Consider the following 18891-nt stretch of genomic DNA (forward strand, 5'->3'; position numbering starts at 1 on the left):
AACTATTTTCTTAGCATCAGGGCTTAATTGGAATAGGAGTTCTCCAAAACTCATTTTCGTACTTTTAAGGTGAAGAAAAGAAGTGATTTACTATAGAGTGTATTACACTTATTTGTATAATTTGCACGACGTTTCGAACCTCCATGGTTCATTCTCAAGTGAACAGATCTTACAATACTAGTTGATTTTATACCCGCATTAGGTCAGGTGATAATACAATGAAGGTGAAAAACATGGGGGGATACATAAGGGATAAACATAGGGGCTGCAGAAGGCGTATTGGCCCATACGAGGCATCTCCTATCTAAACACAAAGATTAATCCAGTGTAATTGGCCTGTTATGTTGGACATTGTCTTCTGTGTTGGCATCGATTTGTTCTTGTCTTGTCCTTACTCTCATGGTGGGTAGAGTAAATAGTTCCGTGATTTGGGTGTTCATGGTAGGTCGCTCTATTCTTATGTGAATTGCCTCAAGAATTTGTAATCTTCTTGAATCTTGGGTTTTGTCTATTATGCAAGTATTCTTGTTCAACATTTCTCTTGTTAGAGTAATGTCATGGGCTTGTCTCATGTGATTCCTAGGGGCACCAGATTGAAGATGGCATGTCAAACGCCTCGTCAGCTTGGTCGACGTCATACCTATGTACTTACATTGAAGGTTACATCCTTCGTGGGGGCAAGTGTACATGTATACAACGCTTGACTGCTGTAGAGGGTTCTCCGTCGGCTTCGGGCTGTTTTTGATAAGGAGTTCGGAAGTCTTCTTGGTTTTGTAGAATATTATCAGGTTTATGTTTTGGTTAGGAGTAGTGCTTTTTACTCCTTTACGGATTATTTCTTTCATTATTCTTTCCTCTTTTATATGTTCACTGTGCATGGTTGATTTGTAATATAATTTTATTGGGGGTGTTGTGGTTTCTGTTCTAGGTTCTGAATTATACCAACGGTCCAAGTGTCTTCTTATAGCAGCGTTTATTTCCGCGTTGCTATATCCGTTGTTCACCAATACCTGAGCTACTCTTTCAAACTCTCTACTCACGTTGCTCCATTCAGAGCAGTGGGTAAGCGCTCGACGAATATAAGCATTGAGAACACTGGCTTTGTATCTTTGGGGGCACTCACTTCTACCGTTCAGGCATAATCCTATGTTGGTGGGCTTGGTATATACGTTGGTGCTTAAAGAGGTTCCTGTTTTTGTTATTAGTACATCCAAGAATGGCAGACTGTTATTTTCACTATTTTCATGTGTAAATCGGAGTACTGACTCTCTCTCTAGGTGTCTTTTTAGGTCAATTAGTTCATCTGAGTCTTTTACTATTACGAATATGTCATCTACATAACGGCAGTATACAGTTGGTTTTTGTCTGCTACTGAAGACCCTATCTTCGATGGTTCCCATATAAAAATTAGCAAATAAAACTCCTAAAGGGGAGCCCATTGCTACTCCGTCTATTTGTAAATACATGTCTCCTTGTGGACTGATGAAAGGGGCTTCCTTTGTACATGCTTCGAGAAGACTTTTCAAGTGTGGCTCAGGTATGTCTAATTTGGGGGTGCTCTCGTCTCTGTATACTCTGTCCAGTATCATTCCTATGGTTGTGTCGACTGGGACGTTGGTAAAAAGGGATTCAACGTCCAGGGAAGCGATGATTCCATCGGGCTGGGTAGATTTGATTAATTCTAGGAAATCTGCTGATGATTGTAGACTAAACTTACTTGGAGTGTATGGAGTTAGGAGTTCATTGAGTTTCTTTGCCAGGTGATAAGTTGGGGTTGGTATTTGGCTGATTATAGGGCGTAGTGGGTTACCTGGTTTATGCGTCTTAACATTGCCGTAGGCATATCCTAAGCCATAGTCGCCTTGAAGTTTATTGAAATGCACACTACCTTTCTTTGCGTTGATTGCTGTAATTGTTTTGTTTACTTTCCGCTTAAGGTCTTCTACGGGGTTCCTCGTGATTCGTTGAAATTTGGAGTCGTCACTTAGGATGTCGCTAATTTTGTTCATGTATTCATGGGTAGGAATCAATACATATGCTGCTGTTTTGTCGGCTTTTCTTATTGTTACGTCTTTCAGATTTTTTAGTTGTTTCGCTGCTTCTTTGAGTCGTGGGGTTAAGATTGTAGATGAATATGTTCCTCGCTTTTTCCCTGCTTCTGCAAGTAGTTCAGCTTGAAGTGTGTCAGTGGTGATGACTTTTTTGTTGTCTTCTAGCTTATGGATATCGTCCAGAAGCATTTCGATTTCCAGGCGTTTTTGATGCATCTTTGGTTTAGATAAGAATTGACAATTTAGACCAAGATTTAAGAGGTCTCGTTGGTCCTGGGTAAGATCATAAGAAGTCAGGTTAAAGTAGCCATCTTTAGGACGAGGGATTTTTAGCTGTCCACCGTTTAGGGATGTTAACTTACGGAGTGTCTTTGTTTCTACAAGAGTTTTATGTTGTTGTTTCAGGTTAAATAGTTCACTGTTGATGGTTTGCTTGAGTTGGATAGGGATGTCGTACTGGGTCCATTTGTTTAACAGATGCTCCGCCCGCTCTATAAAGGTTTGGAGGGCTTCCTTCTTCTTGTTTAGTTGATGCCGAATGAGCTCTTGCCTATACCTATAGGTAAACTCTGTATTGCGGACTGCTGGGTCATGTGGGTTTATATTGGTGTATACTGGCAGCAGGTTTTCTTTCAAACATGTTTCATTGAATATGACCGCATATTCTGTATTTATTATTTTCTGGTTTAGGGCTTCTATCCCTCTAACTATTTTCTTAGCATCAGGGCTTAATTGGAATAGGAGTTCTCCAAAACTCATTTTCGTACTTTTAAGGTGAAGAAAAGAAGTGATTTACTATAGAGTGTATTACACTTATTTGTATAATTTGCACGACGTTTCGTGCAAATTACTCTACACTTGAAACTCTACACCATTACTCTACACTTGAAAAGTCTTCTCGAAGCATGTACAAAGGAAGCCCCTTTCATCAGTCCACAAGGAGACATGTATTTACAAATAGACGGAGTAGCAATGGGCTCCCCCTTAGGAGTTTTATTTGCTAATTTTTATATGGGAACCATCGAAGATAGGGTCTTCAGTAGCAGACAAAAACCAACTGTATACTGCCGTTATGTAGATGACATATTCGTAATAGTAAAAGACTCAGATGAACTAATTGACCTAAAAAGACACCTAGAGAGAGAGTCAGTACTCCGATTTACACATGAAAATAGTGAAAATAACAGTCTGCCATTCTTGGATGTACTAATAACAAAAACAGGAACCTCTTTAAGCACCAACGTATATACCAAGCCCACCAACATAGGATTATGCCTGAACGGTAGAAGTGAGTGCCCCCAAAGATACAAAGCCAGTGTTCTCAATGCTTATATTCGTCGAGCGCTTACCCACTGCTCTGAATGGAGCAACGTGAGTAGAGAGTTTGAAAGAGTAACTCAGGTATTGGTGAACAACGGATATAGCAACGCGGAAATAAACGCTGCTATAAGAAGACACTTGGACCGTTGGTATAATTCAGAACCTAGAACAGAAACCACAACACCCTCAATAAAATTATATTACAAATCAACCATGCACAGTGAACATATAAAAGAGGAAAGAATAATGAAAGAAATAATCCGTAAAGGAGTAAAAAGCACTACTCCTAACCAAAACATAAACCTGATAATATTCTACAAAACCAAGAAGACTTCCGAACTCCTTATCAAAAACAGCCCGAAGCCGACGGAGAACCCTCTACAGCAGTCAAGCGTTGTATACATGTACACTTGCCCCCACGAAGGATGTAACCTTCAATGTAAGTACATAGGTATGACGTCGACCAAGCTGACGAGGCGTTTGACATGCCATCTTCAATCTGGTGCCCCTAGGAATCACATGAGACAAGCCCATGACATTACTCTAACAAGAGAAATGTTGAACAAGAATACTTGCATAATAGACAAAACCCAAGATTCAAGAAGATTACAAATTCTTGAGGCAATTCACATAAGAATAGAGCGACCTACCATGAACACCCAAATCACGGAACTATTTACTCTACCCACCATGAGAGTAAGGACAAGACAAGAACATATCGATGCCAACACAGAAGACAATGTCCAACATAACAGGCCAATTACACTGGATTAATCTTTGTGTTTAGATAGGAGATGCTTCGTATGGGCCAATACGCCTTCTGCAGCCCCTATGTTTATCCCTTATGTATCCCCCCATGTTTTTCACCTTCATTGTATTATCACCTGACCTAATGCGGGTATAAAATCAACTAGTATTGTAAGATCTGTTTACTTGAGAATGAACCATGGAGGTTCGAAACGTCGTGCAAATTATACAAATAAGTGTAATACACTCTATAGTAAATCACTTCTTTTCTTCACCTTAAAAGTACGAAAATGAGTTTTGGAGAACTCCTATTCCAATTAAGCCCTGATGCTAAGAAAATGGTTAGAGGGATAGAAGCCCTAAACCAGAAAATAATAAATACAGAATATGCGGTCATATTCAATGAAACATATATATATATATATATATATATATATATATATATATATATATATATATATATATATATATTTATATATATATTGGTGTATACTGGCAGCAGGTTTTCTTTTAAACATGTCTCATTGAATATGACCGCATATTCTGTATCCTGTTCTTGATTCAGGATTATACCATATACACTTGGACCGATGGTATAATCCTGAACCTAGAACAGAAACCACAATACCTTCAATAAAATTATATTACAAATACACCATGCACAGTAAACATATAAAAGAGGAAAGAATAATGAAAGAAATAATCCGTAAAGGAGTAAAAAACATTACTCCTAACCAAAACATAAACCTGATCATATTCTACAAAACGAAGAAGACTTCCGAACTCCTTATCAAAAACAGCCCGAAGCCGACGGAGAACCCTCTACAGCAGTCAAGCGTTGTATACATGTACACTTGCCCCCACGAAGGATGTAACCTTCAATCTAAGTACATAGGTATGACGTCGACCAAGCTGACGAGGCGTTTGACATGTTATCTTCAATCCGGTGCCCCCAGGAATCACATGAGACAAGCCCATGACATCACCTTAACAAGAGAAATGTTGAACAAAAATACCTGTATAATAGACAAAACCCAAGATGCAAAAAGATTACAAATTCTTGAACCAATTCACATAAGAATAGAACAACCTACCATGAACACCCAAATCACGGAACTATTTACTCTACCCACCATGAGAGTAAGGACAAGACCAGAACATAACGATGCCAACACAGAAGACACTGTTCAACATAACAGGCCAATTACACCTGATTAATCTTTGTATGTAGATAGGAGCTGCCTCGTATGGGCCAATAGGCCTTCCGCAGTTACCTTTATTATTATGTTCTTATGTGCTTCACCCCCCATTTATCCCTTATGTATCCCCCATGTTTTACCTTTATTGTCTTATCACCTGACCCAGTGCAGGTATAAATCAACCAGTTCTGAAAATTCTTTTCACTTGAGAATGAACCATGGAGGTTCGAAACTGTGCAAATTGTATAAATAAGTGTAATACATTCTTTAGTAATTCACTTTTTTCTTTACCTTGAAATTACGAAAATGAGTTTTGGAGAACTCCTCTTTCAGCTAAGCCCTGATCCTAAGAAAACTGTTAGAGGGATAGAAGCCCTAAATCAGAATATTATATACAGAATATATATACATATATATATATATATGTGTGTGTGTGTGTGTGTGTGTGTGTGTGTGTGTGAAGGAGTTTCCTACAGCTTCATCATCATCGAAGTTGTGAGAATTGTTGAGCATCATCAACTGTTGCACCTCCCTCTACTTGCCCTCAAGAGGGTGAGTGTGACCTCCCAGGACCTGCTGGGACCTCCGGAAGTGGGCCTAACCCCTAGGCATCCACCAATCTTCACTAAGGTGCTTCATCTGTGAGAATATCATAGCTCAAATACACCTTTTTCTGCCATGTTGCCAATACTCGAATCGCCTGTTTTGTTTGACATATTCAGCTACAATGGGACAGCTTACAACCAGATGGCTATATGGCAAGATCTTGTTGATTCACCTGATGTTTTTTTGAGGCTGGTTATACATAGGGGAAAGGGGTAGCATTGTAGCAATGTCTCTGATTGAAGCACAACTCATTTTTAAAGCGCTTTCGGCTCTTAATTGATTTAAACAGAATAGTGTTACAGGAGTACTGCAAAAAACAGGAGTACTGGAAGGACACTTCACAAGCGATTCGCTTCCCTGTCCATGTGACTACCAGTAACTGTGGCGGCAAACAGTTAAATACCAACACTCAAGTGACAGTCCAAGAGAGTACCTTGTTTCATGGTCAGTTCCACTAATATATTGAAAGTGGAAAGTTATGTGGGGTCGTCTGTCAGCAAAGGAAGGACGATGTGAGATTTTTTTCTATGCCTACCTCCCTTAGGAGGTGAACCTCAAGCATAAAGAACTGCACTCTGCAGATGTTTCTACTCTAAGTATGAGACCAATAGAAAAAGAAAATGCGGGAGCAAACCGCCAGGCTTCGACCACAAGGGTGAAAACCTGTCCACTTTGACCACTTGTTCCTCCTAGTTAAAAAGGACGTTAAAACCAATAAAGGGTAACCGACAGGTTCTCACACCAAATTTTACTTTGATGTGTGGCGCTATGAATTGGAATTCGAATTTCCCAAGAACAGCCGTCAATAAAAAAGATCACATTTACAGACAATCATATAAAGCAGAACATGGGTGGAAAAGAATGGTTGAAGGGATGATATCAAAGACCGTTTTCTATAACAATATAACAATTTATATTACAAGAGACTAAACTACTACAACATCGAGTTTACGTTACGTTAATGTCTATCAAGTGGCACTATAACAACAGCTAAATAACAACGACTCCGGGCCATTGCTGTACGGCTGCATACTGACCTAACCTGAACACAGGTGTACCCACTGACGACGCAATATTGCAAACAAATAATTCGCAAGCCTAAGTTTACACAACAGTGAGTGATTCTTTACGTAATTGTCCATCCAGTGGCACTTGCAAGACAGCTATTCAACAGCCCCTCAAGAAATAACAGCAGTCTCCATCTTGCTGACACTTCGGGCTGACTAGCTGAACTAACTGAAGAATGATACCCACTGATGATGCAAGCTTGCAGTCAATATTGTCACGACTTCACGGTGAACAGATACTATAATCACAATCTTGCGGGTCCTCCAGCCCTCCAGGCGAGATACCCACGTAACTAGGCGGGATCCCAGGACTCACTCCCCTTATCACAACCTAATGTGAACACTCTTTGCAACTCCCTGCAAGAAGTTGTATATGTAAACAAAGCCAGGCAAGGTGGGATTCTGAGACACTTCTCCAGTAATCCCTAAATTTCTTTACTCTCGTCCCCAGACGATAAACAAAGAAATTGCCTTAATCGATTACAAAATTGATTATGTGATTAATTACGTTAATTGACTGTCAACAGCAGTCAGCAACAAAGTACTTTCCGTTAATTACAAACACTTGTCTCTCTTAGACAAGAACATGATGACACTCTACGTTAATCATCAACACTTGACTCTCTTAACACAAGTCAACTTGTTAACAATAACTCAAAGTCTTTTAAATTACATCACACTTGACTCATTCAAGTATTCAGTGAGTAATTCCTAATTAATGTCAAACGGACAACTAATTAAATCCCAATCGAGTTACGTTAACTAAGCCTACCACTACCTTGGTAGGTTCTCAACAGTCTATCATGAGGTTATCTTGAGATGATTTCGGGGCTTTAATGTCCCCGCGGCCCAGTCCTCGACCAGGCCTCCACCCCCAGGAAGCAGCCCGTGACAGCTGACTAACACCCAGGTACCTGTTTTACTGCTAGGTAACAGGGGCATAGGGTGAAAGAAACTTTGCCCATTGTTTCTCGCCGGCGCCTGGGATCGAACCCAGGACCACAGGATCACAAATCTAGCGTGCTGTCCGCTCGGCCGGATATGCACGCTGGATATGCATATGGATATGCATATCGGTCACCAGGACCGATAATTAATTATACATAAATACGTCTCACTCCGCACTGCTTAAGTAGGTCTCATCAAACGCTGTGAATTCACGGACGAGGTGTTAATTACACTAATTAACATGAGTGCATCTTAATCCACTGTCACCAGACAGGATATGATTAATTCAACGAGTTATGCTAGCTCCATGACCTCACTTTACCATCGCTACACTGATAGCTGGCACTAATTCTCATAATTAGGTAGATTAACCAATCAATTGCTTGCTCTCTCATTAAGTACTGTGACTTCCTCTGAATAATGAAATGGACCTCCTTAAATCATCAACACAGCTCCTAGGGCAGTAAGTAATTATCAAAAGAAGGCACCATACCGGGAAGGCTATGTAGCACCATCAAATGCGTAGAATAATCAGAGGGCGCTAAATATCACCAAGGATGCCAATACGAGAACAAAAACGCATAAGGCGAACGATATCAAAAGTATCCAAGTCACCAAGAATTCTATTGAGGGACAGGTGACCTCGAGGGGCGGACGGAAAGCAAGACACACGCTCGTCCTGGAAGTCAGGACATTCAAGAAGGACATGCACAACCGTAAGAGGGACAATGCAACTAGGACAATAAGGAGCTGGGCGGCGCTCCATCAAGTGACCATGGGTTAAGCGAGTATGGCCACCTTACCTTGAGGTTACCTTGAGGTGCTTCCGGGGCTTAGCGTCCCCGCGGCCCGGTCGTCGACCAGGCCTCCTGGTTGCCGGACGGATCAACCAGTTGGACGCGGCAGCTCGCAGCCTGACGTATGAGTCACAGCCTGGTTGATCAGGTATCCTTTGGAGGTGCTTATCCAGTTCTCTCTTGAACACTGTGAGGGGTCGGCCAGTTATGCCCCTTATGTGTAGTGGAAGCGTGTTGAACAGTCTCGGTTCTCTGATGTTGATAGAGTTCTCTCTCAGAGTACCAGTTGCACCTCTGTTCTTCAACGGGGGTATTCTGCACATCCTGCCATGTCTTCTGGTCTCATGTGATGTTAGTTCTGTGTGCAGGTTTGGGACCAGCCCCTCTAATATTTTCCACGTGTAAATTATTATGTACCTCTCCCGCCTGCGCTCAAGGGAGTACAGTTTTAGGCTCTTTAGTCGGTCCCAATAGTTTAGATGTTTTACTGAGTGGATTCTAGCAGTAAAGGATCTCTGCACGCTCTCCAGGTCAGCAATTTCTCCAGCTTTGAAAGGTGCTGTCATTGTGCAGCAGTATTCCACTCTAGAGAGCACAAGCGTTTTGAAAAGTATCATCATCGGTATAGCATCTCTAGTGTGAAAAGTTCTTGTTATCCAACCTGTCATTTTTCTTGCAGTTGTGACAGCTACTTTATTGTGTTCTTTAAAGGCAAGGTCTTCCGACATGAGTACACCCAGATCCTTTACATTGCCTTTTCGTTCTATGTTATGATTTGCCTGAGTTTTGTACGTGATTTCCGTTTTTATATTTTCATTTTTTCCATAGCGCATGAGTTGGAACTTATCTTCGTTAAACACCATATTATTTTCTGTAGCCCATAGAAAGACCTGATCTACATCTGACTGGAGGTTCGCCGTGTCCTCTATGTTGCCTACTCTCATGAAGATCCTAGTGTCATCTGCAAAGGATGATACAGTGCTATAGGTTGTGTTCTTGTCTATGTCCGATATGAGGATGAGAAAAGGTACTGGAGCAAGCACAGTACCCTGGGGGACTGAGCTCTTCACGGTTGATGGGCTGGATTTTATTTTGTTGACTATTACACATTGGGTTCTGTTGGTCAGGAAATTGTAGATCCATCTGCCTATTTTTCCGGTAATTCCTTTTGAACGCATTTTATGTGCAATAACACCATGGTCACATTTATCAAAAGCTTTTGCAAAATCTGTGTAAATTACATCAGCGTTTTGTTTGTCTTCCATAGCATCTAATGCCATATCATAGTGGTCCAGCAACTGCGACAGGCAAGAGCGCCCTGTTCTGAAACCATGTTGTCCGGGGTTATGGAGTTGCTGTGATTCCATGTATTTTGTGATCTTACTTCTTAGCACTCTCTCAAAATTTTTTATGATGTGCGATGTTAGTGCTATCGGTCTGTAATTTTTTGCCTCTGCCTTATTTCCTCCTTTATGAAGTGGTGCTATCTCTGCTGTTTTTAGTATATCAGGAATAACGGCAGTATCTAGGTTTTGTCTCCACAGAATGTGGAGGGCCTGCGATAGTGGTTTTTTGCAGTTCTTTATGAATATGGAGTTCCAAGAATCCGGGCCTGGTGCAGAGTGCATAGGCATACTGTTTATGGCTTCTTCAAAATCCAGTGGGAATAGGGTGACGTCTGATATATGATTTGATGTTGGTATCGTATCCATGAAAAATTTATTTGGGTTATCAATCTTTAGTGTGTTTAATGGCTCGCTGAAAGCAGAGTCGTACTGTGTCCTCAGTACGACTCTGAAGACGCAGTACGACTCTGAGGCCAATACGCAACCTCGCCAGAACTGTTTCCCATCGCCGGTTACGGTGGTAGAAGGACGGCCACGAGGAAACACAACATTTAAGAGTACGTAGTTTGTTACCAGTAACAGACGACCAAGAAGCCTGCCAACGGGTAAGGACGTTGGCAGACATTTAAAGACGCACCAATATGGCTGGGAACCCAACAAAACTCAACTGACTAAAATTTACTGTGAACAAGAAACAGCCAATGCTGGATCTCGACAAGTACTGGATGAACCGGATTAAAGGACCCGAGAGCCATGAGGGCACTACGAGAGTCAACAACAACTACAAAGGAAGACTGACAACGAGAAAGCAGGAGACGAAGAGCATAGAGAATAGCACAAAGCTCCGCTGTAAAGATGCTAGTCTCCGGAGGTAAGCGACACATATAAGTGCGATCAGGAAAAACAACAGAGTAGCCAACACCGTCCGCAGACTTAGACCCATCGGTGAAGACAGAAACGGAGCAGGAGTGAGAAGAAAAGTGCTCAAGGAAAAGGCGTTTTAGAACCGTAGGAGGGGTAAAAGCTTTAGTGATACGGGTCAAGGAAGTACAAAACCGCGGAAGAGGGACTCTCCAGGGGGGCAAAGAAGGAACAACACGAGGAGAAACATTAGAAATATGAACGGAAAGAGAATCCTGTAGGCGAGATAACCAGACAGAAAGAGGGAGGTGGTGAAGAGGAACAGGAACCGCAGGAGGGGTAAATGTTAAAGCATGACAGAGGCGAGAGGAAGGATGTTGTAAGGACCGGGCAAGATAGCGAAGACAGTAGCGATCACGGCGGTCTTGGAGAGACAGGAAGCCAGTGTCAACATACAAGCTGAGGACGGGAGTCGAACGAAAGGCACCAGAGCTGAGGCGCAACCCAGTATAGTGCAAAGCATCAAGACGGCGAAGAGCAGAAGGAGAAGCAGACGAGTAAGCAGGGCAATCATAATCGAGCTTAGACAGGACGAGAGAGGAATGTAAAGCAAGGAGAGTGCGCCTATCTGCCCCCCAAGAAGTATTGGGACAAGACCCGAAGGAGGGTAAGGGCCTTAGAGCACTCAACACGGAGGTAAGAGATATGGGGAGACCAAGCCAACGAGTGTCAAGGAATAACCCCAAAAGCTTCGCGGAATCTTTGTACTCAAGGGGATGACCATAAAGTGACAAAGAGGGACGAAGAACGACCCGTTTCCGCGTAAAAGTCATGGCACAAGTCTTAGAAGTAGAGAACTTGAAGCCATGATCGGTGGCCCAAGACGACACGGCATCAATTGCAAGTTGAAGCCGGCGCTGAAGGAGAGGCGAATCATCACCCTGACAGCAAAGGGTAAGATCATCGACATAGAGACCGGAGAAGACACCTGAAGGAAGAGAGGAAAGAAGACCATTGAGGGCAACCAGAAAAAGAGTAGTCCTCAGAACACTACCCTGGGGCACACCTTCGTATTGCTGAAAAGAGGCAGAGAGAGCAGTACCAAGGCGCACCCGAAAGGAACGACGAGAGAGGAAGCTGCGGAGAAAGAGGGAGATGACCACGAAGGCCAAAAGAATGAAGTTGAGATAGAATATGATATCGCCAAGTGGTGCCGTAAGCCTTTTCCAGGTCAAAAAGGACGGCAACAACGGAGATCTTCGCAGCAAAAGCAGTACGAATATAGACCTCCAAGTTCACCAGGACATCTGTCGTGCTGCTGCACTTGCGGAAACCAAATTGAGAAGGGGAAAGGAGGTGATGGTGTTCCAGGAACCACATCAGACGAGCGTTAACCATACGTTCAAAGAGTTTGCAGACACAACTTGTGAGGGCAATAGGGCGAAAGTCCTTAGGGGAAGTAGCCAGAGACCCCGGTTTGCGAACAGGGAGGACAACGGCATCGAGCCAGTCCTCAGGGACTGACGACGACTCCCAGATCCGATTATACAGACTCAGTAAATACTGAGACGTGCACGGAGGGAGATGGCGAAGCATCTCCCTAGGGCAGCAATATAACGTATACAATTTCAACACTGCCCAAACACTCAAACATAATGATGCTGTCAGCATACCCCACATGCTAATGACATCACTATGCAATCAGTCAGCAATCACAATTACTGACTCACCACAAAACACCATAATAATATATATGCAAATGAAACACATGGAAATGGTACATACACTAATCAATTACCATAAATCAAATAGCTACCCATCATGCATCACAACAACATAAAATTACACATATACTATATTAACATGCGGCAACATGGCATTAATCTTGACTCTGAACGATATATATTGAATCGACAGATCAACGATCACTTATATGGAAAAAAAATCTCTACACTGACCGGTTTACATTCTTGAGTCAGTCTACACACAAAATATATCTAGTATACATCTACATGTGTGGTTCTGTGTATAACATACACCCTCACGTCATACCACAGACAGTCACCAAGACGTCAGTACAGACAACTGCCTCTCAGCTGCTTCCCTCGCTTGGCAGGCAGTATGGGACAACATAGCTGGTACCGGAGTTAAAACATCAGTCCTGAGACACTGTAACTTACATTACAAAATATTAAGTACTCACGTTACCACTCTCCTTACATTCATTCCCCGGTCACAGCCTCACTTGCTGAAGCACTGACTGCTGAAGAACACCTAGCTCGCTCCCATGTGTGACGACTAGGAGTGGCCTAGGCATGTGTGGCCACCCCATGGCTCTAAGAGGGTGGCCATGAGGAGCGCGAGGCGGTCAAGGCGCCTCGCCCTGGAGGAGGGGGCGCGCGGGGTGGCTCACAGTGTGGCCGGTGTGGCCCACAGGCATGTGGCCAGGGTGTGGCCATCGCGTGGTCCCACGGTGTCTGGCCACAGAGCAGTGCAGCGCGCACATGGGGTTGCCTCAGGCTGGCTGGAAGCCTTAGGCGTACCCTACGTGTGTGGAAGATTCACTTACACGCCTACACACACACACCACGAGCGGGCTTGCTCGTACACCTGGTGTGATAATGGCGGGCGATACAACATGGCCGACACGGCAAGGTAGAATTTCAAAGTCCAACAGGGCCTGAAATTTCCCAAATATTACGCTCTCAGGAACACTAGGAAGCCCTGCCCAATTCCACCACTTGGAATTGCAACAACAACTGATACACCACGAGGCTTGCCTGGGGGCCTCATGGGTGAACACTGTCCTCTAGAGTCCTTCACAGTTCCTTCCTTACTCCTTGGCACAAGATCACTCAAATTGGATCCAGACACGACCCACGATGGCAGGATTACCGTGCGCGATGAGTAATATGGATGACACAGCGATTAACGGTGGTGGAGGTGGCAAACATGCCACCCCCACATGGGGACTCCTTTTCAACACGATCCGGTCCTAGACTGACTTTTGGCGGGCTAGGGTACTCAAAAGATGCCCATTTCCCCCCACCTTGTCTTGACCAATCAGAGGAAAGCCGGCACAGCCTATCATGCCGCTACGAATCACCGCCTTTCACGCCTAAACATCACCTCGAGGCTGAAATGCCTAGACGAATCACAGACGAGACGCCTTGAGGCGTCCCGTGACGTCACAAGGCGAGGGAGGCCTAGGTGAGGGAGGCGACGTTCACCCCTCTGTCCCCCCACCCCCCATGAAACCATTGGCTAGCGAGTGGAAGTACCCTCTCATACCACACATACTAAATTCTGTAACTCTCTCTCTACAGAGCAGTCAGAGACCCATGGCTAGTCTTAAACGATGGTCCTTAGCATAAGCTTTCATCCAACACCACACAAGTGCTGGTAGTGTGAAAACGTCTTGTCTAGAGTCCTAGAGCGACTCTAGCCTAATCTAGAAAACTAGAAAAACTAGCTGAGGGAATTTCCATTCCCTCACCGACGACTTTGTCTCGTTAAGGATTACCTTGTCTTGTCAAGGATCACATTGTTGTCGGAATAACCGACATCATTTACTAACATTTAATACAATAGGCATATAATATTGCTACTGTTTTGTATTTACAAATTAACTCAAAGAAAATGAAGCTCCAGTGGAAATTTCCTCGGAAGAAAGCGGGGATATCATTACCATATGTGGCCTTTGTATTTACCATCTATAATAATGATAACTATTCTTAATACATTAGTCTTTGGACTGTAACCATCACAAAATCATTTACCTTGAACCAACTCAATTATCTATAATTAATAATTATCAGTACTCTTATTAATTATCAGTACTAAAATAGATTAAATGCGGGCCCTCTTTCCACTTCTTGATACAACGCATCTGGGAGAACAACGAAATGCGTCAGTGGGAGGGAGGGAGGCCAGCAGACGCCATATTTATTTTCAACATAACAACAAGTCTCACTAGAGCAAGAATCAAGCTCCACACAATTTTCCCTCTAGACGTAGTGTTATGGGATGTAAAGAGCTTCTATCATCAGCACGATCTTTGTCTACTATAAGGGAGGTGTTTTTAATCCGAAACCCGTTATATCTATTTCATTACTAGCCAGTAACGTTAGATAGATTAGGGATACCGGTGAGAACGCATGGTGAACAACCAAACAGAGTAAATATTACCTAAATCTTATCCAATAAATTACCAATTTTTCCCCTGATATAGCTGTCACATATAGGTTATGATTATTATTGTGAGTGCTCTTTGACAGGTGTAATTGAAGGAAAAGAAGAATTTACCTGGTACAACATGTGACCTGAGAAGAACTCTAGTTTCACTTACAAGGTGTATCAGTTTGTGTTCATTCGTGTTAATATCTGGTTGACCAAGCCATAATAACAATACAGATAAGCTGTATTTGTTTTAATTTTAATTACTAATATATATAGTCTAATATTGAAGTGAAAATCTACAGATCAATAATTTTGATTGACAGACTATATATATAATTTAATACCCCCCCCCCCCCAAGAATGTGTTGGAAACTATTTGAGGAGATTTAAATCATACAGTCCACTATCGAAATAAATAAAATAACATAAAATAAATAACTATATCTATATAAATAAAAATGACAAGTAAAAACGTGTTTTTTTGATAAACTGTGTTTTTTATGTGAGTTTTTATGTAAGAGAAATCTCGGAAACTTCTTTACTGATTGTTTGGACATTTTGACACAGCATTGCATTTGAATACACGCGTGTTTTTATATACCTACTATATACATGCTTATTATTTTGTGTGAAATTGAGTTGGAATTGTCCCATGTTGTTTACCATACCATTCATTTCGTGAGTATTATTTATTTGTTTATTTTTTCATTGTTTTTTCATTTCGTTTTTTAACCGTTCTTCTTAACTTTTAGTGACGGGACTTTTAGATCATTTGATGTTCCCATTTTTCTGATAGGAACATCAGATCATTTAGGAACGCATCGGATGAGGAGTGTGGAATGCTGGGGAAGACGAGGGGGACGTGGGAGGGGTTAATGGTAGGGAGGACAAGGGGGACGGGGTAGTGTGGGATAGTGGTGATAAGGAGACAAGGGAGTGGAGAATGGTGGGGAGGACAAGGAGACAGGAGAGTGGGGGATAGTAGGGAGGACGACGGGACGGGGGAGAGAGAATTGTGGAGAGGACGAGGGGATGGGGGGAGTGGGGAATGGGTAGGAATACGACAGGACGGGGGATAAGGGAAATGGTGACGAGGACGGGGGGGACAGGGGTGGGTTGCTGTGGCTCACTGTTTATTCTTGAGCCACAACAACGCGTAGCCGGGTACATCTAGTAAATTAATAAAAATATAAATTGTAAATAAATGAATAAATCCCACAAGTCAGTTTCCCCACACTTGTCTTCACGATGATTACTTTGCCAAGAGAACTGAGGTGTTCTTACCATGGACAGGAATCCAATAATAAGACTTCCAGTCCGTAACTTGAAGCAACAGCAACTCAGTGGTTTCCACATCTTGAAATCTGAAATGAAAAATCAGATATTTTTAAATTAAATTCATGTACACTAATAATTTTCTCACAGAATACACAGTATATATATTGACATAACAAGTATCCCTGAATAAAGTAACAAACAGAGAAAGAGAACATTGGAAAGTAGATAACATGAAACCGTCTATTCTCAATAAAACATCCATGGCAGTGGAATGTTCTTCAAGTTTTACTTTGCTCAAGTTTTAACATTATATATATATATATATATATATATATATATATATATATATATATATATATATATATATTTTTTTTTTTTTAAAGTTTGTGAGGGTACCGCCTCTGGTGTCAATGTGGGGACCCATAGACTCGGAGAAGAAAATAAAAAGTATTCAGAGGAGACCTTGTGGTTTCTCACTGAACACTAATATTATCTTCTCCTACCACCCCCATTCTTTTGTATGTACACATATATATTTACTTTATTTGAACTTTGTTACAAAAAAGGAGTTACATATGGGTTACAAAGATGGTTATCATAGGTTGTTGAGTTCCTCCAGCTCCTCAGATGGCGGGCAGGAACCCTGGATGCAGTGCGCATTTCCCCTCTGTATCGCCACACTGAGGGGCTGGAAAAGAAAGCTTGCAGCTCTTGGGTCCCTTGTTGTTTCAATGAGCCTAGAACCCAGTTCCTTCAAAAAACTGGTAGCACTTTTACCCCAGGCGCCTAGTGTCTCAGAAGCAATGGGGACAAAATTGTAGTGGTGATCCAGTTCTCTATACATACGGAATTTGGCTGCTTCCCTGTGGGTGGCAGCGCCACTTATATATATATATATATATATATATATATATATATATATATATATATATATATATATATATATATATATATATATATATATATATATATATATATATATATATATATATATATATATATGTGTGTATATCACGAAAATAAACACGTGATTAAGAATGTGACAATGTCAGACCACGGAGGAAAAATGAAACAGGAAATTTCCTTAAGTACTTTCGTATATTAAATACATCTTCAGAAGGTCATTTTACAGATCGAGTGATGGGTATAAATAGGCAGGAAGGAGTGGTGAAGTAAGGTGAGGTACAATACTTGGACAACGCAGACGGCCCATTGGCCCATCAGATGCACCCAATTGGCACATCCGATGTAGCCCAATGGCCCATCTGATACAGCAGACATACAAGCATAATATATAGGTAATTATAACATAAAGAAGTAAATATATACAATAAATTAGTGAGACAAATGTTTTTCAATGATTCTACTTAAATCGCCTTTTAGCTGATCTATTAGAAATGGATCTAAGTTATATAGACCACTGCTAATATTCAAATTACTTTCTTTGGTGATCTGAATCAAAGCAGATTCAATTATGTTTCTGTTATACGTGCTTTTACAATTTGTTATTGAAGAAGCACTCTCCCAATCAATTTGGTGAGCTTTTTCTGACAAATGCACAAACAAAGCATTAGACAATTGGCCATGTCTTACAGAGTATTTATGTTGCGATATTCTACATTTTAAATCTTTAGATGTTTGCCCGACATAGAACTTATTACATTCCTTACAAGGTATTTTATAAATGACGCAATTATCACTACGAGGGCTGTTCCTTACTAATAGCTTACCAACAGTGTTTTCGTAGCTAAACATTACATCTATATTAAAAAGTTTCAAGGCCTTGACAATATTCTCAAACCCAGAGAAATATGGTAAACATAACACATTCTTTGGGCGAATCCTTTCACTGCATACATTATTATAATATGTACGACGAGCTTTGTTACGACAAACTTCCAAAAAATTCAGTGGGTAACAAAGCTTAAGACCAATCGAATCAATATTCTTAAATTCTTCATCTAAGAATTCTGGACTCACAACTCGAAGAGCTCTTAGATACATTGAAGAAAAAATTGACTTTTTTACATTGTATTTATGCCCTGAAAAATAATGAACATAAGATAAATTGTTCGTAGGTTTTCTGTAAACACTAAACTTTAATGAAGAGTTTTCCCTATGAATAAGCACATCTAAGAATGGCAAACATTTATCAATTTCAGTCTCCATAGTAAATTTTATGGAGGTGACTTGGTCATTAAGTTTGGCTACAAATTCGTCTGTGTTTACATCTGAAGGCATAAGCCTAACAATCCCATGAGACCTATCATCAGTTCTGTGGGATCCATTTCTTACAAACTCTCCAAATGGCTTACCAAAATCTTGTCCCCTTTGTTAGGAACTATCTCCTCTTCTCATTTGACAAATTCTCTTGATTTAGTTAACAAATTGAATAGTGTTCCTGTCACTCCTGATGTAAAGTTAATCAGTTTTGACGTTTGTTCCTTGTTCACTAAGGTACCGGTCGATGATATTCTCGATTATCTTGCTCG

The 18891-nt window shown here is 41.5% G+C and overlaps 1 protein-coding gene across 1 annotated transcript in view; it reads right to left on the minus strand.

Annotated features, from left to right (window-relative positions):
- LOC123752354 (uncharacterized) overlaps positions 1-18891 on the minus strand; it is a 133023-nt gene that overhangs the window by 82746 nt on the left and 31386 nt on the right. Inside the window, exon 2 of the mRNA XM_069333851.1 lies at positions 16406-16485. Coding sequence (XP_069189952.1) covers positions 16406-16477 — 72 coding nt within the window. The 5' untranslated portion in view covers positions 16478-16485. The remainder of the gene's footprint in view (positions 1-16405; positions 16486-18891) is intronic.

The sequence above is a fragment of the Procambarus clarkii genome, chromosome 30, assembly GCF_040958095.1.
Source record: "Procambarus clarkii isolate CNS0578487 chromosome 30, FALCON_Pclarkii_2.0, whole genome shotgun sequence".
Classification (NCBI taxonomy): Eukaryota; Metazoa; Arthropoda; class Malacostraca; order Decapoda; family Cambaridae; genus Procambarus; species Procambarus clarkii.